Source organism: Scleropages formosus, chromosome 16, assembly GCF_900964775.1.
Source record: "Scleropages formosus chromosome 16, fSclFor1.1, whole genome shotgun sequence".
Lineage (NCBI taxonomy): Eukaryota > Metazoa > Chordata > Actinopteri > Osteoglossiformes > Osteoglossidae > Scleropages > Scleropages formosus.
Genome location: NC_041821.1, coordinates 4,357,267 through 4,384,994, shown reverse-complemented (window position 1 = coordinate 4,384,994; position 27,728 = coordinate 4,357,267). Strand labels below are relative to the sequence as shown.

The window sequence follows — 27,728 nt, the reverse complement described above, 5'->3', positions numbered from 1 at the left end:
TGCAGATGCCAGTTCTGAAAATGAAAACTTGCAGCACGTGAAAGTGGGTAAAGGAGGGTTATATAGGGGTCTTTCCTGGGCGGCTCCAAATGCTCGGGTGCGACTAATTGAAAGCGCGTGAGACAGCGGGGGCGCTTGTCAGGTGAGGTCTCGGAGGCTAAGTGGCAGCTTAACGGAGGAGAGGTGCGACGTCTGCGTTCTGACATTTCTGAAAGCAGAGATTCTATGGAGCTCACGCACTGCGCTGCCTCCTGTAGTCTGCTTTGACATATTTAACAAAAGTAATCCAGAAACACCTGTTACTTTTCCATTAAAAAAAAAAAAAAAAAAAAAAAAACAGAGCTCAATTATTGTCCAAAGTGGCAAATATCCGAAATCTGTTATAAAAATTAAAATGATGTATAATGTAATTGTTCGGCGCGATGCATTTAGATGGGATTGTAATTATTTTCAACAAAATGTGTCGGGAAGCAGATACCGTAGACCCTTTTATAGTGTTATAGATTATATTGTAATATTTCCATATGAGTAGAATGCTTATATTTTTAATTGCTTCTGAGGCGCCTCCCGTACAGTTTTTTGTTGTTTCAGTGGAAAAAAAAACACATTGTTATAAATGTCTATTCTGCTTGAAACGTTAGTGATACACAGGGAAAAAAAAATCCACATATCTTTACACAAAAATAGTCGTTGTGCAATTTTGATTTTTGAAATGCATTGTGGTTTTTTTTTTTTTTTGTGTGTCACCATTATTGAGGTCTGGGTCAGTCCAGTGCACAGATTTATTCTGGATTTACATTACTGTAAATTTGTCCAAGAGTAGCTGTGTACAGCCCATGTGTAACCTTTGTGTGTGATTAGTTATGTTTCATGTCATAGGGTGTATGTGGTAGATTGTCATCACTGGAACAAACACACACACACACACACACACACACACACACACAAACAAACAGGCAGCTAAACATACTTTTGCCCTGAACAATCTCTGTGTTTTGGGAACACCAATGAATCAGGACCGCTTTTAGTGCTTTGTCAGCCATCTTTCATCCTGACCCCCAGTAAGTCTGGGGCTTTTCATTACGGCCACTGGAACAGGATATTATTCCCAACTTGGAAGGGGTGGGTTGATGGTGTGAGGTTGGGTCACATGGCTCCAGACAGGAGGGAGTCGTCCTGGGCGACAGAGATGCAGTTAACGATGGGGTGCGGGGGTGTAATTCGGTTGTCAATTTCCTCCAACCAAGAAATCATAATCTGGCAGCCTCAGAACATTAGGGTTGTGTGTAAGAAGCAAACACATCTGAAACTGACCACTGGGATGTCCATTCTGGGGGTTAATTATGAGCCCATAATTATGGTTAATTATGTGACCCCACAATACATGTGCAACTGGTTCATCATTCTTCATCTGATTACCCAGAAGGTCCTGTTTCACTGCTGAAGGTAATCTGTGAAAACGAAACTTTCCGGCTGTCGGCTGCTATCTATATTTTTCCATTTCCCCCCCAGCTCCCCACTTCCGATTCTACTTGTGTAATGTATTCTCGCAAGGTGAAAAGGGGCAAAGGTGTTATCGGCGCTGAGGAAGTGTTATTGCGTGCTCGGAAGTAAGAGCAGTCTCTAGTTGATAAAGGTGATAAAACCGAAAACCGGAGTCTCTCGACCCATCCGACTCTCTCCCGCTTGGAAGTTATTAGACTTGCAAGAGAGTGGTGGGGGCATTCAAATGCAATATTTTTTGTTTTAATTTTGTGAACGATTACAGTTATTGAATTAGTTCAATTTAATTAAATGGCTTTCATGATTTAATTTCTTTTTTTTTTTTTCTTTTTTTTTGTCCGAGGGAGATGGGGCAGCTATTAAAATGGTGATTGAATGATTAATTTTGTTGGTAATTGTCCCAGATAATGGTCCGGTATTCCAAGCCCCAGGAGGAAGGGAAAGTCTTCCCTCAGATTATTTTGTGATTATACCTTATAAATTGAAGCCATTTGTTCTGATTATTAATCTATTTTTCTGCAGTCCTCACTTTGTTTTCCATCTGCAGTTGTATCATCAGCATGTCCCATCTGAGTGTTTGTTTAAATACAATAACTTCATATAGCATCTTTTGTAAAAATGTGCAGCTCAGAGTGCATTACAAAAGGAGAAAATTAATCATGATAAAAATTTTAAATGATAAGAAAATAAAAATAATTTTGCAGTGCATATAACAAATTATGTATCATCACAATGTATATTGGTTGCCATCCATGTTTAGTCCGTGAGTATTCAATGTACCGTGACGGTAGGAACCAAACCAAGTTGTTAGTTTGGCCTTGCTGTAGTCCTGGGATTTTCTTGTTTCTTTGTTTGTTTGTTTTTCTCACCGTAGACGAAGCATGATTATAAACTGTTTTGGCGTCCTGGTGGAGCCCTGTTCTCCACTGTACGAGGTGGTTTTTCTACTTTTAGACCTTGAGGACCCAACGCCAAGGACAGGCCTTGTGCTCAGAAGCAGGTGGAGGGGCAAGCACAAGAACAAGCGAGGTCAGCAGAGGTGTATGAGGCCAATGGAGGCAAATATAGGGGTGTGTAAGACCGATGAAGGCAAACGTAGAGGTGTTTGAGGCCAATGGACGAGGCCGGAAGAAGAGCATGTTTCGCTAAAGAAGGTTGAAGGTCATGGTATGAAGTAACCCCTCAATTGTTCTGTAGATCACCAGCTGTAGTGACAGTGCCCCCCAGTTTGAAGGCATCTTCTGAGAAACACCTGTTGATTTTTGTTTTTTTGTTTGTTTGCTTGCTTGCTCCCACTTTAGAGTTTCAAGAAAGTCAGTCCTGCTCTGCCAGGTGCTTTTTCGGATTTGAGATGATGGTGATCCTGAGACTCTTCGTCGTTGCCATGTTTCAGTGGGATTCACCTATTCTTTCCCTAAGGTGTTTGTGAAGGGAATTCACCGTGGTCGAGTCGAGGTTCTATCCATGTTTTTACCGGCGTTTGTGCATTTTTCGTCGTGTTCTCCGCCCCGTTTGTGTATATTCCAGCTCAGTTCTGACTCTGAGGAGCTTGCTGGCTCTAGCCAGCCCTCCTAAAGGGCTGAGAGTCTGCTGGGCTGCTGGTCTCGGCCTGCGGGGATCGCTGTCGCGACCGAGCAGGCGATTGCGTATTCCGAGTGGGGTCTGATGCCGACCTCGGCGCGCCATGTCCTTGGTGCCTGCCTCCGTCAGCGGGTTGTCTTCGCCGGAGAGGCGCTGCAGGAGCAGTCTGCCATCTGCGTGTCTTCACAGCCCGTTTATGGGCTCTCCGCAGAGCCGTCTTCCTCGCACTAATTAATGACTTGAAATGACATTAATGGGACAATATTGGCCTTGTCAAATCCTAACAAAAAACGACTTAAAAATGTTGTTTGTATTTTTCGGGGATTTTTTTCTTACAATCTCTAAGCATTTCAGGAAAAAAATATGCAAAGTGGAGTAATTCTGTTTAACAAACATCATCCTTGCAACAGTATAAAACTTGCTTTAAGAAATGAGCACGTACTACACAGTATAAATTTCGCTTTATTTATTGTGTTGGTTTTGCAGTTAATATGCTAATGTAATGTTTGCTAGGCGTGTCAAATGCTAATTTATAAAGAACCACAGTTAAATGACAAAACCCTTTGGAAATGCAAAGGCTGTGCGCTGTTCTGCGCCATTGTCTGGAGAGGCGTTAAAGAGCTGACAGCTTTGGGTTTCTATTCTGATTCATATTTCATCGGCAGCACCTTGGCTCTGATGAATAGATGTAAGTGGATTTTGGGGGGAAATAATTGAAAAATTGCTTTTTTTCTCCCATATTGCAGGCTGATAAACAAGGCCTCCCTTCAGCTGCGAGACTGTACTGTAATCCTGGCTTGATTCTTCACCGTCAGAGGAAAGGATTTCTCCCGTTGGGTTTTGTTATCGTTAACCCTCCCCCCCATATTTCAAAACAGGTGTCTATTTTGTTTTAAAGAAAGCATCATTGTTGGAGGCAACAAAAGACAGAAAAAGTTGTTGCTGAAGCAACTGACCAGCTGACCAACTGAGAGGGGCTCTTCAGCTAAAACGGCCAAGATCTGCCGACTTTGTTAGCAGTTGGGGCCGCTGTGCCACCTTGGTCCGAAGCTCCATTCCTGGGTCCCTGGAGTTCCTTGTTCCTTCTTAAAAATGGGAGCGCCATCCCCCACTCTGTCTCATCACAGCTCCGCAGATGTTGTTTCTTTTATTTCCTTGCAATGCTCTGCTCTCAACCTATTTGGATGACAAATCAGGTTTGAGTTGTTCCTTCACTAAACTCATTCCCCAGTAATGGAGTCCCACAGTTCTGCTGCCCAGTCCAGGCCAGAATGCGGTAATAATGTTGCTGTGGTGGGTGAGGGTGGTCAGAAACCTTGCTTTGCTCACCTCATCATAGCCAGTAATCCGAAACTGTGTTGGTGGAAGTCGACAACGCCGCAGCAGTTTTGGACCCGGGTCTTTGGCTCCTCTGTTTTGAATGTGTCGGGGTTTGTTTACTAAAGAAGGAACAAAACAGCACTGAAACTTTAAAAAATAAATAAATAAAAAAGAAATAAAAGTTATCCAACACATTAAACGTATTCATTTAGCAGGTGCTTTTCTCCAAAGCGATGAACATCTCATAGAAAATACAGTGTATTCATTACAATAGCATAAAGAGGGACATAAATGCAGGCGCCTGATTCTTAAGTGCAGTTAGTTTGTTTCTTTCCACTTTTCTATGAACCAGTGTTCATCACACAAGTAGCTGCATAAAACTTTATCATTATATCCACAAACACCTTTCTCTGACAGCGTTAGGTTACTTTGCTACTTACATTGATTTACCAATTTATGCAGATGGAGAATTTTCACAGTATCAATTCAGCGTAAATACTTTTATCGAGGGCTCTACAGTATGAAGGGGAATTCGAACCCTGAACCTTTCGAGTGCAGGGCGTTGGCTCTAAACTCTACACCACCTGCTCCCCCACCATACAGGATGCACCAGGAGGGCTGTAAAGTGTGGGGTATAGAGTATTATAGCATTACTTGTGTAGCACCTCAGCCATCTATCTATCTATCTATCTATCGATCTATCTATGGTGTTAATAAGGAGTACAGTCGATGCTATGTGAAGGGCTTAGCTCTAGGCTCCTTTGGTTGTGCAAATCTATGAAAGCACAGTACAGAGATGCTCTTCAGAGCCTTCCCGCTTCTCTGTCCGGTGTGCGGCTTTGACAAAAAATGACCGTCATACTTTGATGTCGGCCTCCATAGATAATCTCGCAGGGCACCAGCTCAGACCCGTCCGCTTTTGTTGGGAGGGAAAGAAATTGAAAAAGCGATCCTGCGGACGGCCCATTGCTCAGAGTCTGGATGCGCCTTCCTCTGTCTGCGCGCTATTCATAAATCTCGGCAGGACCCCATGAATGTAATCAGGCAGCCTGCAGAGGACGCGAGCTGGCGTGGCGCTCCATCTCCACTTGTCAACACTTCCTGTGACTCCGTAGACAGGAAAGTAGGCCCTGTGCCCGGAGTGGGTGAATCAACTGGGCTGGTCTGTACCCGCACTGCGCTTCCTGGGGGTCGATCAGTCCGCGACGCACATCCCGTACGTCCCTGCTCCCTTCCTGGGTCAAATGCGTGTCGTTGCTAAGCGTGTTTGGTCGCCACGGGCATCTCCACGTGGCACAAGGAATCGCACGTTCGGTGAGCTCGATCCAAAACAAAAGTGTAGACGTAACAAAAAGAAGGTTTCTGTGGAATGTGGATCTTCGTCGGGTTTTAGCCGAACAACTGGATGCCAAAAAGCAGTTCAGATTAACACTCTTAGTTCACAGGATCAAGAGCAGAGGCCTCATCCGGGACCCGACTCACTGCGGTAATAGAAAATTTGGCCGCCTGTTTGTATTTTTCCCTCCACGGTGGTTATTCTCGGCTATCTGTTGCAAAAGGCTATTTTTCACGCACCGCTGGTTGGTAAAGACCGGGTCGCGCTTCATGTTGTGTGCAGAGCTGCACGCACAGAACACACTGGACAGCGCTTTCCGCATGGATTTTCTGTCCTATTACCCTGAAATAAAATAACCACAAACCGTAAAGAGGTGTCACCGATACCATGAATATTAACCATTTCTCTTTGTTGTTTTTCTTTTTTGCATATCCGCTGCTGTGGCTGTTCGCTCATGACCTCCATTGTGGCCTCGGTACAGGTAAGTCACTTCACCTTGTTTGTTACCGCTCGTTCTTTTCCAAACCCGGATGCTGAACCTCTGAGAAATTTGCCGTAGTTGGCCGAAGGGATGGCAACCGGCAGCTTCTCATCCGGTTCAGGGGTCACTCTGTAGAGGGTGCCGGTTCTTTCCAAGTGTGTTACAGAGCAATTTGCATATTTATATCTCCTTCTTGTTAACCTTTTTAAAAATGTACCAGTCTCGGTATCTAAAAGCCAAAAAAAAAAAAAAAAAAGTGATAAAACCGAAGAGTGAAGAAAATAGTCCTGCATTTGATTCAGCCTGACAGTGATTTGATAAAGGACTTGCGTTTATCATTTACTGTTGTGACGCACATCGCTCATCTCTCCGGGTTGTAAATCATTCAAAGTCAGCATTCTAAAGCCCTCTTTTTTAGCACAAGAGCAGACGCATAATCCCCACTTTGTGTTTCAGTGACGGCGGGTGGGACAATGCCTGATAGCCCAACTTGTTACCGAAAGGTTGCAGGTGTGAATCCTCGGAACGGCATGCTTGTTTTAGCCTTAACCGACGTGCTTAACATGAACTGCCACAGAAGGCATCCATCTATATGAAAGGGGACCTTAAATGATCATCCACAGAGTGAGCAAGTTTGTGAGTAATAACGGTCATTCGGAGACAAACCGTTGTTTCACCCGGGAGACTCGAGGAAAAACGTTCCGTTGGATTCTTGAGCCGCAGTATGGCGCCATTCGTGAAAATGCTCAGAAATACCACTTACATTATGGAGGCTGATTATCCGATGGCGCGGCACATTCTTTTCCCAGAGCTGTGGGTGGTATCGATCCTCCTCACGGGTGCGAAACTTTCTCACAGGCCCATTTATAATTGGGCTCTGCACCTTGGTGATGTTCTAAGATTTGCGCAGTATCAGAACTAATTTGGCCTTTCTGTGGATGCAACTGGTCGCGTGTGTGTGTGTGTGTGTGTGTGTGTGTGTGTGTAACCTCTGACCAGCTCCAGCACATCACTGACACAGCTGATGCCATTATTGACTTAGACGCTGTGCCCCTCATGGTGAACAATCATCTTCATATTATTCATATTATTATTATTGTTCTGTGATATGAACTCAAGTTTTTGCCTTACAATTTCTGTACTGAAAAGAAATCGTTCCGATATTAGTGTCGGTTTAGCGCTGCTCATTTGCATCCCTGAGGAATCTGAGGGCGTTTGTCCTCGCTTTGCTCTGCCTGGGTGACAGGATGAGCGTTGCCCTCTGGCCACCAGCCCCCGCACTAGACAGACAGTGCTCGCGTTTGCATGCTGGCTCTCCATTCTTCACAGGACACCACAAGGCACTGCAGTGTTTGGGAAACTGGGTTTAGAAATGGGGGTGGGGTGGGGTGGGGTGGCCTGGCCTGGTGGGATGCTGCAGTTGAACCCCGATTAGCCCTGGCGAGTATCCGGCTCTGTAAGCAGATACAGAAAGTGGTAATGCAAATAGCCCGGGGCCTGGGAAACGCAAATAGATCACATAATAATTCAATGTTGATTTTTCTCCTTTTTTTCCCTTTCACCTTTATTTCGGACCCGCATTAATGCATGGCTGTGCGGCCCGGTGACGGAAACGGCAAAGATCAGCTCTGGCTCTGAATGGAAGAGAGCGATACTGCTTATGTGGTCGATAGACAGCACGGTCACAGCGATGGAAACACACGCACCGTCGCTTCCGCGTCGTAGGTGGAAGAGGTTAATGACGGCAACGTCGATAATGAGAATATTGATAATCGTAAGTAATAACTGACATTACGGGAGAGCAGGAACTATGCGCTGTACTCATTTGTCACAAACCGTCCACGGTGCCAGTCATCATTTAGCTTTATATTTAATTACGCATGGCTGTTTTTCTGTTTAAATTATTGTTATTATGCATGGCTGGTATGAGTGAACCGCACAACGTGATTCAATCAGTATTACAAGTAGGAAGCAAATTTCATTAAATACCTGACTCTTTTTTTTTGTTGTATACCAATAGTAAGGCCCAGCATCCTTTATTAAAGCTTACGTTAAGAGGAAGGACGGGTTGCGTTGGCGTTGGTCGGGACAGGTTCCGGAGCATGGCGCTTTTCCGGCAGTCCCCTGCGAACGCACGCTGGCGATTTTCAGGGCACGTGCGCTACGGAGGATATGCGTCCTGACATTTTCCCCGAGACCCCGGCCTTTGCTCGACGCAGAGCGGCGCATCTGGCACGGCTCAGATCCGTAGCCGCCGAAAGCTGCGAGCGCGGAGGCACCGCTATGAGACGATGTCGCCTCACTTCGCCGCCGCGCTGGCCGGCGGGGGGCCCCAGACGAGTCGGCGTCCCTTCACCACACCGAGCAACGCCTGTGAAAGAACTGGGTAACGCAAGCAACGGAGCAGCTAGACTTCCCATCGCATGTGTTTAGTCGTTGTTGCTCCAACAGCTGTTGCAAATGGAGAAACATAATGTGGCAATCACCCTTTTAAAGATTTGATTACGCTCGTGATTTCGGTGGCGAAAAGTCATCAGCCCCATAGTATTTTCCTAATTAGTTTCAAATGTCAATATCGAGACACGAAAGTAAATAAACCGTCTTGTGCCTTTTCCCGCCGCAGTCAGCATCAGTATTTTTTAAGAGTCACGGAAAGCAAACAAATCGGCAATTTGCCACCATTCAGCCGGCAATCAGAGGCTGCCGCGGTACCCGCCTCGGCCTAGGCAATCTCACCGCTAACGAGAGGAGATTATTGTGGAAATAATTTGCCCTGCGGGGGAGGCCCAGACGCGGGTTATTTGGAGCTGTGATCTTGTGTTTCAGTGTCAGGTACCAGATATGGCGGGGGCAGGGGGTGCAATTGTCAGAAATGCCGCTGAAACCTTCTCGCAGGCTATGGAAACCTTAGACGGAAATACAGGAACCACTCGAACGTGGCCGGCGTGGAAGATTCGGCAAGAGAAGATCAAAACGTCAGATCCAGATTTTCTAGGATGAAAATGAAGGGATCTGCTCTAAATCTATATATAATTATGCTATTTCTTTGCTACTTGATTGTTGCACATTAAGATTGTGTATGACTTTTTTTTTTTTTTATTAGTACCGCATTTTTAGCTGAGAAAAAAGTTTATGCAAAGGCCAAAAATAGGATCTCCTGTAACAAGAGCAACCCATAATTCCACATCTGTACTCCATCATTCTCATTTGCATTTGCAGTTATTCTCCAGGTGCATTATGGGAATGTGCCTGCCTCCAGGTAGCATACAATTTAATTGTACTGCAAACAAATTGAACCACAGGTCTGCCCTTTGCCCAGCAACACTGTAAATTGTTCTTATTTAGGAAAAACATACAGTGAGCCACAGAAAAATCAGTTTTTTAAAAAAAACTCAGATATGCATGGGAAAAAAGACTGAATGACAGAGGCGGAGTGGCTCACATGCGATGAATCAAAGAGAACAGGTTCTAAATGTGTCTTGACCAAACCAGGTCACTCACAACTGGAGCACCTCTGGGTTTGCTGAGAGTGGATTCGAAAGGCCATGCACGCACGCACGCACACACACACACACACGATACAATCCAGGTCACTCAACCAGAGCACGTCTCAACCGCGGTAAACAACACTACGGTCGTAACAACACACAAAGATGCGACACAACACAGACGGTGCAGCAAAATCAAAGGACTTGGTTAAATGTATTCCGCAGAGTCGCACGTGAGCAGGTGCGTGTGTGTGTGTGTGTGTGTGTGTGTGTGTGTGTGTGTGTGTGTGTGTGTGTGCGCGCGCGCTGAGTTCGCGTGTGTTTACAGGGGTCTGTGGGTGAGTGCGCCTCTGTCCATGTTTGTATGTGATTCTTTGTGTGTGAGAGCATGCCTCTGTGTGTAAGCACATCTGCATGTCTGTCTTTAAGCGAATAAGCGTATGTGTATGTGTGTTTTATGTGTGTGTGTGTGTGTGTGGCTGCTTTGCCCGTTCCTTCCTCTCTCACACTGCAGCTGATGATACGACACTAGAGAGCATCCGACTCCTCCTTTTCAGGAGCTTGTCAGCCCAGTCGCCTCTCCCGCTACGCAGAGATCGACTCAGGCGAGAACACCACAATTACTACAAGAGCCTCAACACCAACGGGAACTAAGGAGGATCGTCATGCGCCGACACGCACGGGCAGCAGTCGAACGTGTAAATGTTATGCAGTCTGTTTGGGGATAGAGATGCTATTTACCCAGGCGGATGTGATACATGTCTTTCACGTCTGCTTAAGCTTTACATCTGTAAAACCACTTATCTTCGAGCACAAAGATCCCTTCCTAGGTGTCACCCAAGGACTGTAAATCAACAGACCTCTACGTAACATCCTGCTCCTTTAGGGGCCGATGCAGATGGATCAGGTGAAATGAAAGCAGTTGTGTAAGAAGTGTGCAACCGCGAGCGTAGCTTCTTGTCATATTTGTTAATAGGAGGAAACGGTAGCCCTGTGAGATTTCTTCTCACGTATGGGACCGAGGTGCAGTCGCCCTTTGAAGTATAACATTTCAAATGAGCTGAAGTGATCAGGTGGGTTCTACTCCAACCAAAGTGCCAGGACCTGTAGCAACGACCGCCCCGACCTCCCCCGCTTGTTCAATTCCAGCTACCGCTTTTCTGCTTTTCTCCCAAATGCTCCTGCGGACCCGGTTACTGTGAATAGCAATTCATTTATTTAAACATTTTAGTTTACAAAAGAAATATGATAGCTTGCATCTTTTTTCGCCATCTCCACTCTCTTTGTTTCCGCTTTTACATATTTTACACAGACCTCTTTTTTCCGCCGTCCTCTTCCTTTTTTAACAATACAAACTGTGATTCGTCTGTCCCTTCGACAGTTTTGAATATCCTGAAGTAGAAAGACACATTAAAGCTCAAATCCACTCTGTGCGCGAGCAGCCTCTCGTCGAGCCTCCGCTTCTGTCAACTGCGTCAAGTCAGAAGGTCCCTGATTCAGAGGCTGTGGGTTTTATATCAGCAGTGAACACCCTCCACACACACATCCTGCCTCCATTTGCCCCTTCCCTCACCCACCCAGCCCTCCCCCTCATCACAGTTTCTGTCGGTTCTCTGGAGAGCAGCGCGGTGCAGTTCCGTGGAAACAGTGTGTGGGATCCTTCCGGTTCCTCCAGCATAGTCCCCCTTTCAGCAATCCACCACTCCCTTCTGGGTCACACCTCGCACTCCCGGGATGGTTGCTGTTGGCAGGTGCAGGACCCGTACTCGTTGATGATGACCAGAGCACCCTCGATGTGATTGGGCTTGTAGTCGACGTAGTACTCGGGTGTCGTCATGGCCGCCACCTGCTGCATGCTCTGCTTCTGCTTCTGCTTGCGCCGTTGGCTGCTGAAGCACTGGCGCATCTGCCGCACGCCGGCCGGAAAGCACTTCCATGATACGTAGAGCATGAGCATCACAATCAGGAATGAGAAGATGAGTGCCATGGTGCCCGTGACCACCTTGTGGATCTGCATGGTGCTCTCCATATCATCGGTGGCTACAGTCACCGTGAACGAGTGGGTGGCCACTTCCCCACCTTCCGTGTCCTGCAGGTCGTAGGGGTTCCCGGTAGGCCCGCCGTAGGCGTACCCCCTGGCCCTGTCCTTGGTGAAGGTGTACACCTGCGTGGTGACATCGACAGGGTCCTCACACAGCTGGAACGCGTAGACGGCATCGAGGACATCCTCACCCTGCGCCGAATCTGGGCTGGCACACTGCAGGCCGCTGTCCCGCTGGCCTTGGAAGGAGTTCAGCCAGGAGGCCAAGGCGCACACGTTCCGGGTACACTCCCAGTCGTTGGCGGACAGGGTGATGCTGTGCAATGACCTCCATGAGTCCAGGGTCCTCTGGTCCACGAAGGTCAGACGGTTGGAGTCCAGCTGCAGTGACTTCAAGTTAGGCACACTTTCGAACACGTGAGGCTCGATGTACTCGATCTCATTCCCGGAAAAGTCGATCTTCTCCAGGAAGTGCCAAGTCCAGTCCAGGGTGTTGACCACGATGGTGGCCTTGTTGCGGCGCATGTACAGCGCTCGCAGGGAAATGAGGCGGGGGAAGTGGGCCAGGTTGACCTTCACCAGCTCATTGTGCTCCAGGTGAAGCTCGGTGAGCTTGAACAGCCCAGCGAAGGAGTTTCGCGCCAGGCTCTGCAGCTGGTTGTAGCCCAGGTCCAGGAACTGCATGCTCCGACAGTCCTGGAAGATTCTCACGGGCACAAACTTCAGGGCGTTGTAGCGCAGGTGCAGGTTGGTGAGCTTTCTAAGGCCGTGGAAGAGGTCAGGCTCCAGAGCCTGAAGCTTATTGTACGATAAATCCAGAATGCGGAGGTTGGGCATGGGGCGGAAGGTGCCATTCGATAGGCTCTCGATTCGGTTGGCGCTCAGGTCGAGCTCCTTGACTCGGCGAAGCCTCTCGAAGGCATTTTCCTCCACCAGTTCAATGGTGTTGTGGCCCAGGTAGAGCCAGGTGAGCTGCGACAGGCCAGAGAAATGGCCCTCGCGTAGCTCTACCAGGTTGTTCTCCCGCAGCGACAGGCCCATGGCGCTGCTGAGGTTGCGGGGCACGTCCGTCAGGTTGAGCCCCTCACAGTACAGCAGCTTGTTGTCGCAGCGGCAGAGCCGTGGACAGACAGCCCCCACCATGGGGACCATTTTCAGTAAGATCCCCAGCGAGCAGAGTATCAATCCAGGGGGCTTCCTCAGTAGCCACTTTTGGTACAGACCAATCAGAAGGAAATCCATTAGCATGAATATCCCTGGATGTAGCGGAGAAAAAGTCCATTGAATCTTTCCAATTTTACATCGTATTTGATAAACTCCCAGGCAAAAATCACTCGGCTCTCCCGCTCAAGCCCCGTCTCTCTCGCTCTCTCTGATGCAGCTCGTTTGTTTACTTACAGGGAGGAGGAATCCCGCCACGACAAAAATAAAAGAATTAAGTGGAATAAAAGGCAAGTCACTTTGCTCATGTTCGATATCGGGGAGTCAGAGTGGAGCGGAGGGGGGTCTCAAAAAGCATTCCCGGTGAACCGATTTCATATGAAAGGATTCCTACTCACCCCTTTCCAGAGACTGACACCCTCTGTTCAGCTGCTCCCTTTGTGCCGCCACTAATTATGTGCGAATCTCAAAAAGACCTCACTGTTGGAGCAATTCAGCGACCCCCCCCAGCCTCCGCTTTTCAGCGGACACCAGATCCTGGCAGCCGTACAATGTCTTAGTTTTCCTCGTGTGAAAGAGGCCCGGTAAAGAGGAGGAATCCAAGTGCCTTTTCAGCGGACTTGTAGGAAGAGCGAGTTCCCCTGGCTGTGTACATGAGCTGGAGCTCTCTCTCTCTCTCTCTCTCTCTCTCTCTCTCTCTCTCTCTCTCTCTCACTCTCTCACTCTCTCGCTCGCTCGCTCTCTCTCCCCCTCTCCCCTCCTCTCTCCCTCTCTCTCGCTCCACTCCTCTGCAGTGAATACCGCGATGGTCCCGCGGAGGGGAAAAAATATTCCTCCAAAAGCAACGGGGATGCAAAGGAAAAAAAATCCCTACAAACTCTTTAAATAGAGCCTTAGATGGTCTGTCAGCTTGATTTAATGTCCATTGCTTCAGGTGGCCAGGGATGTGGACGGCGTTTAATCCAGCAGATAGCTCATTATTAATTCAGGGAACAGCTCCTCGAAAAAAGCGGGAAAACAAACATGTGTATGTATTTTTTTTATTATGTATTCAAAGGGGGGGTACAAATACCAGGTCCTAGTTTTCCCAGGTTTGCTGTTGGATCCCCCCGTTGCTCTTGGCGTGGTTTTCAGAGTGTCGTCTTGCGCTGGTCTTCTCCTTGGTTACTGGTCATGGTGTCCCCTGAGGTTGGCAGGCTCTGGGCGACATCGAGAGTGGCCACGGGCTGGTGAGCGGAGACGCTGGGGTCCCTTGCAGTGGACGAGTGCTTTGCCGGCGCCTGCAGAAGCCCCTTCTGTTCACTGAGTGTCGTACGACACTCACGATTCAGGCTGGGCTCTCTCTCTCTCTCTCTCTGACTCTCTCTCTCTCTCTCTGTCTCTCTCTCCCCCTCCCTCCTATTTGGTCTCTCTCTGTGTCTGAGACATTTCCATATTCAAAAGGGGGAGGTCTTATACCATAGGCTTTAATGAAGCCCTGGACTGATGCATGCCCCCCCACTCTTCCCGAACGCCACACACCACCTCCTCCTCATCTCTTTCTTTCTCTCTCTCCATCCCTTTCTCTGCAATGAATTAAAACATGCCATCCATCTGTAGCATCCTGCCTCGTTGCCGTTAGAATGCTGCTTTCTCATTATTACTCATTAATATTCTGCTAATGACTGAAAAATTTATATGCCGCCAGTCACAATGATATATAAATATCCGGCGAAGGAGCATATTACAGTATGTGCGTGCAACCAAAAGTGTGAGTGTGTGTGCAGTTGCGTCCGTGTGTTAATTGTAAGAGCGTATGCTGCGGATGCAGATAGATTTTAATTGCTCAAGTACAGTGGTTTGTGTACGACCCCAGACCTGTGTGTGATGTGAATGTGCAATCGCCGCAGGGAAAGACATGCATGTTCCAAGCTCGTGGGCAGACAGGAGCAGATTATGGCCCAGGCACGACACCTTGTAAGTGTTTCATTATGAGGCTTCTCCCGCTGCTGTGTTAAAACTAAACCGCACAGACAGGATTGAAAAGCGGCCGAGCGGAGAGCACTCTGCTACCGTCGCTCCGCATCTTTCATTGCTGTTTTCCGGTTTAGCGGCAGTTCGGCGCAATTCGTGAGGTCATTGTTGTGCCGATTCGATCGAAGCGAAATAAACAGGCGTATTTGCATTCCGCGGCGCTGGTACGTCCCAGCCTTGTTTCTCTGTGTTACTGGAGACGTGCAAGTTTCTCTCTGAATACAAATGTTACTGGGGGCGTTCCGCAGGTTTTCGTTTCAGAAACAACGGACACCCCTGTAGCGTATCGGTTAGTTCTTCTTCGTTTTTTTAAAAGCAGCGGCCTGTGACGCGCTGCACTAACCAGCCTTCGTAGGCTGCTGTCCATTTGAAGCCTTGCGAAGCGGTCGAAGGTAGGGCGTCACCCCAGCCACGCCCTGCATCTTCAAGTTTCTCTGTGAAGTCCTCCTTCTGCACAGCTCTATCCTAAAGACACGTACACATCTGTGCAGCCCAACACAAGCAGCCGGTCAAGAACGATTGGACTTGAAGTGAATCTGGAGGACACCCGCAGTTTCTTACATTGCACTACTTCTGCTGCCACTTCTAAATGCAGCTTTCTCTGTCCACAGTCACCTCCTGTGGAGCAGTTAAGGTTGTCTGACATTTCATTATGGTAACATCACACAGCGCTAAGGGTGATAACTCAGTAGCGCTATTGAAGGTCTGCGTCGGAATCCACTGATGGAGGCCAGCTTTGGCAGGGAAATGGTAGAAGTGAACACGCAGGGAAAAACGTCCACGGTGAGATATGGACGCCTTGTCAGATCCATTTTCTCTTTCTGCTCTACACCTCTCATTTCGCCGAAGTAAATGGCGGCGCCATCAGCTAATGACTTTGTGCGCAGTAATGACTCGACACAGCCTGCGAGAGACGGAAGAACCTGAACCATCAGCATAACAGATTTCTGAGAGCCTGCACATGACAGATGTACGTTTGATAGGAACCATACCTCAACATTAACCTTGATTGGCTAACCTTGAGTCGTTAACCTTAACTCAAGGTAACCTTGACTGAAGGCCTCTGCAGAGACCCTCTGTTGAATTTTTGAGGTTATATATGATTATAAACCTTGGCATACATCCCCCTGATATTTAAACAGAAAGAGAAATTGGGCTGTAAAGAGTAGCTTCAGATACTTATGCGAATAGAAAGGACCAGTAGGCGAGAGGGAAGTTGGTTTTTCCAGGCACATGAAAGAGCTTCCCGGCAGACAAAGAAAGCAGAGAAAGGAAAGTGCGAAGCTGCAGATTAAGAAGCCGAACGAATTAAACAAATGGAGCCAAATCAGCGCCCTCGCGGAACTAATGCAAGCGAATAAACTTTGGGAATTGGGCGAAGAGCAGAAGCTCCTGCCGCGGCCATCACATACTTCACAAGGGGCACACCCAAGGCTTGAGGTTGGGGATACAAACATGCTCCTGTGGATTGCTCACAATCTGTCTCCCACATTAGGCCTCAAGGAGATGAATGGGACCCAAAAACTCAGGAGCAATCGTTAACAAGTGGCTAACACCGATTTTTTTCCAGGCCTCCACCGGTTGGACTGCAAGCGATTTCTCAGTCCTGTGATGTGATTCTAAGTTGTCTTTGCAATATACATTGAAGGACCTCAAATCCTCCAGGCCTGCGTTTGCACCCAAGTTCATCTCTCCATCCTTCTTTTCATTCCCTCACAATATCCAGAACTTGTTCCCGGTGGACTGCTGAGTGTCTATCAGAAGAGTCCATGTTGAATGTGCTCAATTATTTCAGGCTTTGTGTCATCGTGTAATCGCATACCTCTCTCCTTCTCACTCTGTGCCTGTCAGGGTAATTGCCTCACCAAGGAATCCATCTTCATTTCCATTCGGGCAGGGATTACGTGCTCCTCACGTCAAGCCAATAAACAGGAGTAGCAGCAGACAATGCGAAAGTGCAAAATTAGTTCCCGTTGATTATTCATTAACGTAGCGTGTTTTGTTTACGTTGGTTATGCTTAATCAGTAGTCTATTATATACTGCTGTAAAGTTCCCTGCTACATTGGGTTGTGGAACACAGTGGCCCTCTTGCTAATCAGGTGTCGGTGGGAGAGGACTGTGCCCGTTGTTACTTTGCGAGTACCGCAGTGGGGAAGTTGGGGGGTTCTCAAAGTTTCCCAGGTGCTTGGAAGGTTCAAATGATGAACTTAGAAGCGTTGCCATCTTCTCATCCTAGGTAGGAACAGCATCCCAAATCAACAGGAGGTATGAGTGGTCTGTTGAAAGCAGGAAATGAGAGCAGGCAGGTGGAACAAGGAACTAAGGGTAGTCTTTTGGAAACAGGATGTCATACCATTTCATTTCTAACAGGAGTGGCAGATAACTGATAATGGGAAGTAGGAGCAGAGCACTGGAAACAAGAAGCATTTGCAGTTTTTTTGACAAAAGGGAGTAAGAGTAGTCCTTTGCAAACAGGTGGAGCAGCCTATTAAAAGAGGAAGTAGGACCAGTCTACTGCAAACAGGATCTATTAAGAGTTTTAGTAATAGGAAGAGCAGTCTACTGACAACAGGAAGTAGCAACAGGCTGATGAAGCAGAAGGTAAGAGCAGATATTTGGAAACAGAAGTATGAGCAGACCATTGAAACAGGAAGTGATAGCAGTTTATTGAACACAGGAAGTGAGAACATTCTTCTGGCACTAGCTACTAAAAGTGTCCTCATAACTATAGGAAGGGACACAATTCACCTCTAGGCAGTAAAAAAGGTGCTCCGGCAGTAGGGAGCAGGAGCTATCCCCTCAAACTGGTCTGCACCAGATCAGGAACGGAGGCGGCCGCGTGGGCTGGTGTTCCTTCAAGGGCCTGAATTACCTCAATTACCGAAGCTCTCCATCAAGGTCATCTCCTTCCCTCATCTCACTCGCCAGCTATGCTGATAGAGGCACTTTAAATCTTCTCTAAATTCTTTTGTCAGGACTGTTGTTGTGCTGGTTGTCTTTTGCCTATTTATAATTGCACTCTTGAAGATGTGCCTTTTTTTTAACCACTTGATGCGCCTTAGTGGTCTCTCGTCGCTTCCCCAATGAGAACAAGAGCACAGTGATATACTTTTTCAGGTAAAAGCAGGCAAAGTATTGATCTTGCATCCTTCCCTCATTTCTCTTACCCTGCTCACATTAGAGTAGGAACTAGTTATCGGCCCCGTTCCTTTGAGTGCCACGATGCAGACGATATCGGGGCAGGAAGGGCACCGTGTTCGACTTCCATCGCGGCCCACGTGGGACGGTTAATGCCCCTTGTGTGTGTCACGCATGTCGTCAACCTGCAGATGCAACAGCAGCAGCAGTTAGCCTGCAACGATACCGAAATGGCGCCTAGCGGCACAAGGGGTTGCCCCTTTCCGCAGCCGCTGCGACCGTTCAGGTAGACCAATGCACTGGGAAGGACAGATGCTTCTCGTCAACCTGCTCACCGCCTGCCGGAGGAGCGTGTGTTGCTGTAGCTCTTATTTAGTGTGAACAGGTCAACTTTTCAGTTGCAGTGTCCAAGTGTCCTGAATATTTATTATGTTCCCCTTGGGTCCCGTCCCTTTGCTGTGTCATCGGGGTCACATTACTCGGGGTGGCGACCCCTTCCAGGTCTGGTAATTAACTGCCATGGGATTAGGGGTGCATTATTTTTATATTTTATCAAAAGAGGCAGAGTTTGAATTAGAAGCTTCATAAAACACTGAACAGAAGAGGCCTTGTTATATGCAGCTGAGATAATGATGAGCGCGGAGGCGCGGATCACATCAAACGGTGACATCATTTGGCGGGAAATTAATAAATGAGCTGATCATAAAAAACGTATAGTAATGTGGGGCAGCTGCGAAAGTAATGGGTAGAGCTCTCTTCTTACGCATAAAGGACCTGTGTTCCATTCCCGCATCCCGCTCTAGTGTCATTGATCAAGGTACCCTGAATGGATGTGGTAAAAATGATCTTACTGTGTAAGTAGGGGATGTTAATGAAAACTGTCAACTGTATGAATAAATAAATTTGCCACACGGTGGGCAAACTGCGGTGTGTGAACTGTCGCACTTTGCTTGCGTTTCCCTCCGTGAGCTGATCTGCTTCCCATGCGCGAGGTGAGCTGACTAAGACTAGACAGGGTAAACAGAATCGGTCCGTCCCCAGCATGGGCCTGTAGAGACACCAGGGCTCACATGTTCCTTGAGTGTTTACAGAACAGACCGGGTTGGGGGGTTCGGAGTGCTCGGCAGGGAAACACAGGGGCCACCTCCGCGGGAAATCAATAACACCCCTCCCTCGGTTGAGCTGGAAGGATCGCGTTGGATTGCCACGCCCCCTTCCTCCTGTACCCGGTGGGGTGGGGTGGCGTGGAGGGGCTGTTTAACCGGCACTCGGAGACCCTCTGCGGGAAAGAACGTGTTTACAGTCCGCGTGTGATGAAACGCAGAGTAATTAGCAAGGCTCCGTCTAGTCAACAGCCGAAGGCGGTACGGAGCCGCGGTCGCGGGCGGTGGGGTGCTTAGCAACACTTCTCTTCTGAACTTACTTACACAGCCTGCAGCGTTCACACTTTGTCCAGTAACGCAGTGGTGTGTTTCTGCACTTCCGGTCGGGGTGAGCATCTTTCCCCGAGTGTCCGGGTCCTTCTTCGCTGCGCCACCTGCTGACACCTCACACCCTCCCTGAGCGCTGCAGCGCCGCTGCACGCCGGCGCTCCGTCCTTGTCGCGAGAACGGCCGCTGTCCATCCTCCTCCTGTTGCACGCTCCCTCCCGAATCCCTCACACACATGCACACACATACACCCACGCGACCCGACCACGTCTGATTGCATCCGTTGCCGGAGCAACGGCGGTTTAAAACAGACCCGAGCGTGGCTGACTAAACGTGGACCACAGTCACTATTGGCCCTCTTTGGGAAGGTCTCCATATTTGGACACACACTGCATCTTTAGACACGCGTGCACACTCACTGTGGGCGGGCAGGGGGTTAGGCAGGGATGACAGTCTATCTCACGCTCCTTTTATTCCCCCAAGAACCCTCCTCTCATGTCTGACATCTGGAGACGTTTTTCAGGTTTATTTTGCACCCCGGATAATAAATTCCGTGGGAAAGATCGGCCCTGGAATGATGTCCATCTCCACAAGTTTTTTTTTTTTTTTTTTTTTTTTTTTTAAAACCGGGGTAGCCGGTTATAACGCTGCCCTAGAACAATCTGGCGCCACAGCCGTGAGTTCCTGACGCCCGGGCGGAGGGCTTGAGGGGGGGAGGTCACGTAGCGCCCACGGTGCCGCCTGTCACCGGACGAGGCGCGGCGCGAAAGCAATATCCAGCGTCAAATTGTAAATTTCCTCCGGGTGGAAATGTCAAGTGCAGCCGCGTCCCGGCAAAACTTCATCTCTCTTCGATGGGCTGGACAAGCGGCGATGATTATACAGTGTGCGTGCACGCGCACCTGCACGCACACAGACGCACACGCGATAACAAACCTTCTGTAACCACAGCGTGTGGAGTTTTGACTAGTCAAGGGTAGTTTGTTCTTTTATTCGCTACGGTCTTGCATAACCAACAGGTGGCATAGCGGTTAGGATCTTGCTACCTAACGATTTCCTGCTCTACTCCCACCTCCTGCTCTAGCCCTCGGTGAAGACGCTTAGCGTATTTCTCCTAATTTTCGCGTCGCAAATTGCGGGAAGGGCGCATCTGTTTGAGGCCTGATTTGTGCAAATCATGAAGTTTGCCTAATTCTCCCTAGCACGTAGCACGTGGTAACCATGCGGCCCGAGTGATGTCATTTCGTAAACGCGGGTTAAATATGGCGAGCGAAAAGTCGCACACAGCTGCTTTTGAGTTGAAGGTTATTGCAGGTGCTGAAGAAAAAGGAAAACATTTCGCCGCAAAAGCTTTCGATGTTCACCGTCGGCGAGTGCAAGATTGGTGCCAGAACAAGACACGATCACAAAACGCACCTAAATCGGAGAAGAGAAAGTCGGGAGCTGCTCGGCCCGTCAGATATGAAGATATTGAAACTGCTCTGATAAACTGGTTTGAGGAACGATCTCAATGTGGGGTTCGAGTCGCTGGCAAATCCTTGCGGCACGAGGCTTTGAGGTTTCGCCGTGAAAACGGCAGCCAGTCATTTAAGGCTTCTAATGGCTGGTACGGACGCTTCAAGAAACGTCGTAACATTGTGTTCCGGCGAACTGCTCATGGCCAGACAGCTTGAAATCCGTTGTAGTTGTTAAAAATAAAAAGTTAAAAAGAAAACTGCGTTCTCTAAATTAAGGTTTAATCATTGATCATTTTCAAGAAGCTAAAGTTTTCCGTATACGTGCGCAAGCATATTAAAAATCAACATAATCAGCAGAAAAATATTAGCCGCACCCTAGCTTATCGGGTGGGGGCGCTACTATTAGAGCGGGAGTGTCAGATAGGAGAAATACGGTACCCTGAACTGATACCATAAGAATACCCTGGTATGTAGATGGCTAAATCAGTGCAAAGTTGATTATGCAACACCGTAAGTCACCTTGGACAAAGATGTTGCCTTTACTATAATGTATTTAGCAGTAGTTATATTGCTGAAACATAAGCGTGTAAACCATGGAATAAATTCCTAGAAAAATTATCTAAAAATTATTTATTTATATAAATAAAATTTGTTTGATTTCGATCTTCTTTTAATAATCAAAGATTAGTCTCTCTTGTAGACCTTTCGTGAGCAGCCCACATTCCCTGTGAGCTCCTCTGTTTCAAAGCCCCCCCCCCCCCCCCCATGTGAGACAATAGCGGACCCCTGGGGACCAAATGGCCCAACCTGCGGGAGCTTTGCCGGCGCCCCCCTGGGCCCTTCTCCTCCAAAGATGGGCTGCGGCATCACGTCGAGCAGCGAACGCACCACAGGTGCACCTCCGCTCAGGGAGGTTTCCGGAGGCCTGCGACAGGATCGCCTCCCTCGAGGGCCCCTGCCTTTCCGACTCGAGGTCCGGTGTGGATCGACGCTGTCAAAATGAGGTAAATTCGCTGCTAGAATGAGGAGCCGTCAGGGCGACGCTGAACGTCGCGCAGCTCGTCCAGGGAACCCACGGAAAGCCTTCCGCAAAGCAGCCGTCCGTGACGGGCCACATTGTCCTCATCCGTGTCTTTTTATCGCAGCGTCCAGTTGTCTAAACTGCCGGACACCTTCTAACACAGCCTGGCTTGTGTCCAACGAGCACAGTCCCTCCTCCAGTGTGGTCACAGGCTCATCTCTTTCCCAGTAGAAGAAACCCCTGGAAGTTACATTAATGTTTGAACCCTGGAAATGGAAACGTTCGGGGTTCGAATTTCCACGCCTGCTGCGGTGCCCTCGAGGAGGGTGTTTACCCCGAACCGATAGACGGCGATGTCCTGTCGTGTGCTGGAGGGGTGCGGAAGGGCAGGCGTCTCGGAAGTGTAGCGGAAGCGTGGCTGCCCGAGACGTTAATCTTTGTCCGCTCTAGAGGACATGTGTCTTTAAGTGCCTTGTGACCCAAGTTGTTCATGGTAAAATGAATAGAGGGCAGCTGGTAGTGTAGTGATTAGCGCTGCTACCTTTGCCTCCAAAGGTTGCTGGTTTGAGCCTCGCCTCCCGCTGTAGTGCCTTGGAGCAAGGTACTTACCCTAAATGGCTCCAGTAAAATTTGCCCAGCTGTATAAATGCGTAAATAGTTGTAAGTACCGTACCATTGTAAGCCACTTTGTGTAAAATTAATGTTGGTGGGTGGCACAAGTATTGGAGCTGCAGGCAGAGAGGCCCATAGCGATGAGGAAATTGAGTAAAACTTATGAGTGAGTAAAGAAATTTGATGCTAATTTATTTTTGCATCTCATCTTTCTCCACCGTTTTGTTAGACGTGTGATATAAAGCTTAAAAACTGTAATGAAAACTTTAGCTATTAAATTAATTTTATCTAGTTCTGAAGTTAATTGTCAAGATTTCCTTCGTTTCTCTGGAGTCTTATTTTTTTAAAAAATTCGCCCTGCAGAGACACTTAGAGAAGTGCAGAGTGTATCAGTGGATAGCGTACAATTGAGTAAATGCAGTAAAAACTACCCTCATCTTTTTAAATAGCTCTATATGCAAAACTAATATTGTAAATGGATTTGAAGGAAAGTATCGGCAAAATGAACAAAGTTCCAGTATTTAACGTGCGCTTTCTTTCGAGTTCACATCACTTCTGTGCTCGAGTGCTTTTGCACGTTTGCGGAACGTGACTCTGGATGTTCCTTCGTTTTACTTTCTGAACAGCATCAAAAGTTGTTGGGTCCATATCCTTACGGGTTTTAACGACGGTGCCGTGAATAAATAATAAACGATGTGCAATTAGTACCATTAGTTTAATTGACTTTCCCTTAAGTTGCAGTTGAGTCACGCAGCTATCGTGAGCACTCATGGTTCACCAGGGCGCTATGTGTTGAGCGCAGGCCTGTGTTCCAAGAACGTCTCCCTCCAGCGGATCCACTCGACCCCCCAGCCCCAGAGAGCGAGGAAGGACCTCTGCCCCCCAGACCAAATGTCCCACTTCTCAGCAAAGTGGTTGATTTAAAAAAAAAAAAAAGCTTTAAAATGGTTAACGCTCTGTTTTCTATCTCATATTTCACGCCTTTTTTTTTTTTTGAAACAGTCAAACCTGTCGCCTTCCGTTTCGGAGGGAGGAGCGAAACCGCGGTTCCTTTTTAGTCGCATCCGTGCGGCGCGCTTTGTCCGGTTCCTTAAGTGACGGTTGCCGAGCAACAGCCTCTTATCATTAATCGATACACCTCATCTCCGCAGCACGAACCCCGGTTGAGCTCGGATTTATCGGACCCCAAATGCCGGGGGGTTGACGTCACGAGGGAGAGCGAGACTTAGCCAAGCGGCACGTGCTGGCGCTGCGCTGCGTTGAACGCCGACACTGTCACTTGTTGAACACTTTAACTGTGGAGGTTGTTGTTTTTTTTTTTTTTTCCCCTCCTCAGTATCAAAATACATTTGCAGAAGCTTTCGTGAAACAAGGCGCGGCGTTTTCCGTAGCGAGCGCCTTCCCCGTAGGACCCTCCATATGCTCGCTCGGCTTGTATGACTAAGCTCCTTCCCATGTGGCCCAGCCATGCAAATTGACAAGATGATGAAAATGTAACTTGTTTTTTCCAAAAAAAAAAAAAAGGAGGGAATACAAAAAGCGAAGAGAAAAATGACGTGGGGCAGTGCGGCGATGTCTGATCCGGCACGCAAGGCTGTCTCCTTGCGTCGTTAGCTCCTCCAAGCCCTGGTCCCTGGAACCTTGTACCACGTTTCTGAACGTGGTGTGTGGGCACTGAAAAGGTGTTAAGGTTTACCGTGTCCCTGTGGGGTTGTTCAGGGACAGCTGGTAGTGTAGTGGTTAGAACTGCTGCTTTTGGACCCGGTGGTTGGAGGTTTGAATCCCACCGCTAGCTGTATTACTCTTGTACTTACTATAAACTGTTCCTGTAAAATTACCCAGTTGTATAAATGGGTAAATAATTATGAGTATCTTGACACTGTTATACATTTATTACATATCATTTTTATTATTATTATTGATTCATTTGAGATTTTTCTCCAAGCTGGCTTTCATTGTTAGGTTCGTACACTGAGCTACATACGATATGCCAGTTAGAGCTGGGTAATTTTTACCGCATCACTTCGGTATGCAGGAGCGGGGATTCCTAACCATTACGCCACCTGCTGCCCACTATTATTAACACCACCTCAGCTGGTCGACGCGTGCGCGTGACCGCGTGCATGGTGGCATTAAGAGCCGTAAAGGACAGGAGCGGCCGTTCGGAAACGGTTACGACAGTAAAGATTCGATGATGCAACGGCAGTAAAATCACTGCACAATTCGCGGAGCTCTCGCCGCCGTCGCAGCCGCTGCGAAATTGGAAGAGAGATGGATGTAATGAAGGCGACTCTCTTTGCTTTCATACTTTAGAGGGACACAATGTTACTGCGCTGTAAATATTTGTTCGCGACACTCCGGCAAAGCGGATGGTTCCCAGATTGGCCGTAACTCCATTTCCAGGGGTTGAACCTCTGGACCTTTTTTTCTTTCTTTTTTTTTTTAGCCATTGTTCATTCTGAAGGGGAGTTGGGGCTGGGTGTAGCGCCTCGTAACGGGCAACAGGTGGCATAGGGCTTAGAGCTCATATCTTCCTGCTAAAGGACCCTGTCTGCATAGCCATGATTTAGCCGAATGGATGCAGTAAAAAGTATCCAGCTGCATAAATGGTAAATAAATAGTCATAGTAATATTATATTGTAATTTAATCTTTGTGTGCAAACTGTAAGTTGCTTTCAACAGTAGCATCAGATAACTTTCTTTTATACATTTTTAATTTATCCACCACTATGTCAGTGTGTTGATGGTGTGTAAAACCTCCAAGTGACCACCCTGATTGTGTCTTCATTACCTGGGTCATGCTGCTGGACCGTTCTGGAAAATTCAGCACTTTTTGGAAGTTGTCAGTCAGTTCTGAGGGTGTCAGGAAGCTGGAGTGGTGTCATGAGGGGGTCTTACACACACACACACACACACACACACACACACACACACACACACACACACACACACACACACACACACTGCATTCCGTTTGTGTTCCCAAAGCAGACTTTATTTCTCCTGCTTGTCCTTTCAGTCCCTCCTCTCCACGGGCATTAACTGAGTCTCTTCACCACCATCACAGTTAAATTAGTACAAAATTTTAAACAGTGGATCAGTCTGTAGATTACCCAGAATTCCTTTTTTGCTATTGTAACCTTTTTTTTTTTTTATTGCCTTGTTTCAGTCTCCCCCTTAAATAATGTATTAAATATATAAGTGTAATATATAAATTCTTTAGTAAAATGATATATAATTGTATATATGCATATACGTGTATATGCTTACAATCTAATATCTAATCTAATATATAGGAAAAAATATACATAATATATTATATATCTAATATAGCTGTATATTGTAGTGTAGTGGTTAGAGCTTTTGGATCCAAAGGTCATAGGTTCAATTTCCACCTCTGGCTGTAGTACCCTTGGGCAAGGTACTTACCCTAAATTGTTCTGTTAAAAATGACCCAGCTGCATAAATGTGTAAATAATTTTAAATCGTTTAACGTTGTAAGTCGCTCTGGAGAAAAGCATCGGCTAAATGAATAAATGTAAATAAACATTTATTAACCGATGTGTTCAGGTGATTGGTTTTGCGTTATGGATACTTTGTGTCTGCCGCGTGTCGAGTCCTCTTAAATAGCGCTTTCTGCTGCCTAACGTCACGAGGAGAGACGCGCGCGGGACGGGGCGTTCTTTGGAACGGCGACCGATGAGCGATCGTGCTGAGAGGTGTTGAATCAGCCGTTGCACCGCAGCGTTTACTTGGACACGCAGTGCCGCTCTTCCTGTTTGTGTTTGCTTGGCATTGTTGTTTGGCAGGTGTTTGTGTCCAGTGACTAACGCAGCGCTTCATTTTTTGAGCTCGGGTCGTGCGGTTATACTTTATTTATACTATATTTTAGGTAGCTGCCAGTGATCCACAAACCAAAGTTCTTATTGTATTTTTTTTTTTTTTTTTAATTTTAAACTTATTTACCTTTCTCCTTTATACAAACGTAGACTTTGCGGTGATTTATACGGCAGCGTATTTCGGCTGCGACAGTTCGTTTGAAACCTCAGCCCTTGGGTTGCAAGCTGATGACTCTAACCAGTACGCCACCTGCTGGCCAAAGTTGTCAAGCTGTATTGATTATGATGTGAACAGTTCCCCCCCTAGAGTTTGTACCTTCTCTGCGTTGCTGTTATCCAGCCGCCCGCCCGCTCGCCCGCCCGCCCGCCACAGTGGGGGGCCACCACGGCGATGCAGCCCTCCTGCCCGGCAGCCGTGCCTCGCTTCCCCTAATTGAATTGACGAGGAGCCGCCATTGATATCACTTAACACATTGATCTGCAGCAAGGAAGGGAGGAAGGGGCTCCGCTGCTCCTGTTTCCCAGCGTCTCCTCCAGCGGCGGTTGCTGTGCCGCTCTCTTTTTGTATTCCTTTAAACTGTCCTCCGTGGCTTTCTTGCTGCCGCTGTCTCTCTCCGTCAGATACACACACACACACACACACGCACCCATTCTCAGCCGACAGACTTCCGCAGGCCCTGTGCCAGCACTTGGCTGCGTTCTTTACTGTTCTTCCAGGGAGCCAGTTTCTTGCGGGGCGCAGGCAAACGGAGCACGGGGTTTGTGTTCGGCCAGCACGTTCCGACAAAGCGGCCCGGAGGTTACGGCGGTGCCACATGGGCAGAGAGGTTTTTTATTATTATTATTATTAAATTAATACAGCTGTTGGTAAAAAAAAAACAAGCGAGTTCTTTCCAGAAGAGGGTACCAGGATTGACCCCAGACTTGGTCCTGACCGACAGAAACCGTGAGCCGCCGTCTGAGAAAGGCGTCCTATTGGCTTCCGTTGCTGGTGTGACCGAGGCTTGCGGCGTCCCCTCTTGGGTGGGTCAAGAAAAAGGAGCAGAGGTAACCTTACATCTGGCCGTGGCGAATCCGCGTTCGAGAAGGACACCGATTAGTAGGGTTTGCTGTCGAAGTGACTCAAACGTGGTCTCGGCGCTGCCCTGCAATGTGGAAGGAAGGTGCTCATAGTACGCACTGCTGTGCCTTTCAGAGTCTGCCAGACTGATCCCTTGATGTAGTAACAACAGGGTAAAAATGTCCAATCCACAGCCTCACGGTCCTGCGCTCCGGCGCTCGTTGAGCGTGACTCAAGTGCGTTAAC

At 47.8% G+C, this 27,728-nt stretch overlaps 2 protein-coding genes across 3 annotated transcripts in view; one reads left to right on the top strand and one right to left on the bottom strand.

Moving 5' to 3' along the window:
- The window catches only part of ctnna2 (catenin (cadherin-associated protein), alpha 2), a 289,592-nt gene that overhangs the window by 185,439 nt on the left and 76,425 nt on the right, over positions 1–27,728 (top strand). Inside the window, exon 1 of one of the 2 annotated variants that reach the window (XM_018735927.2) lies at positions 5,864–5,890. The exons of the other annotated variant lie outside the window; for it this stretch is intronic. The gene's annotated coding sequence lies outside the window, so the exon portion shown is untranslated. Of the gene's footprint in view, positions 1–5,863; positions 5,891–27,728 lie in introns of those variants that run through there. 2 annotated transcript variants of the gene reach the window in all.
- lrrtm1 (leucine rich repeat transmembrane neuronal 1) lies at positions 10,988–13,567 on the bottom strand. Its single transcript, XM_018735928.2, has one exon. The coding sequence runs from the start codon at positions 12,996–12,998 to the stop codon at positions 11,424–11,426; it is 1,575 nt and encodes a 524-aa protein (XP_018591444.1). The 5' UTR covers positions 12,999–13,567; the 3' UTR covers positions 10,988–11,423.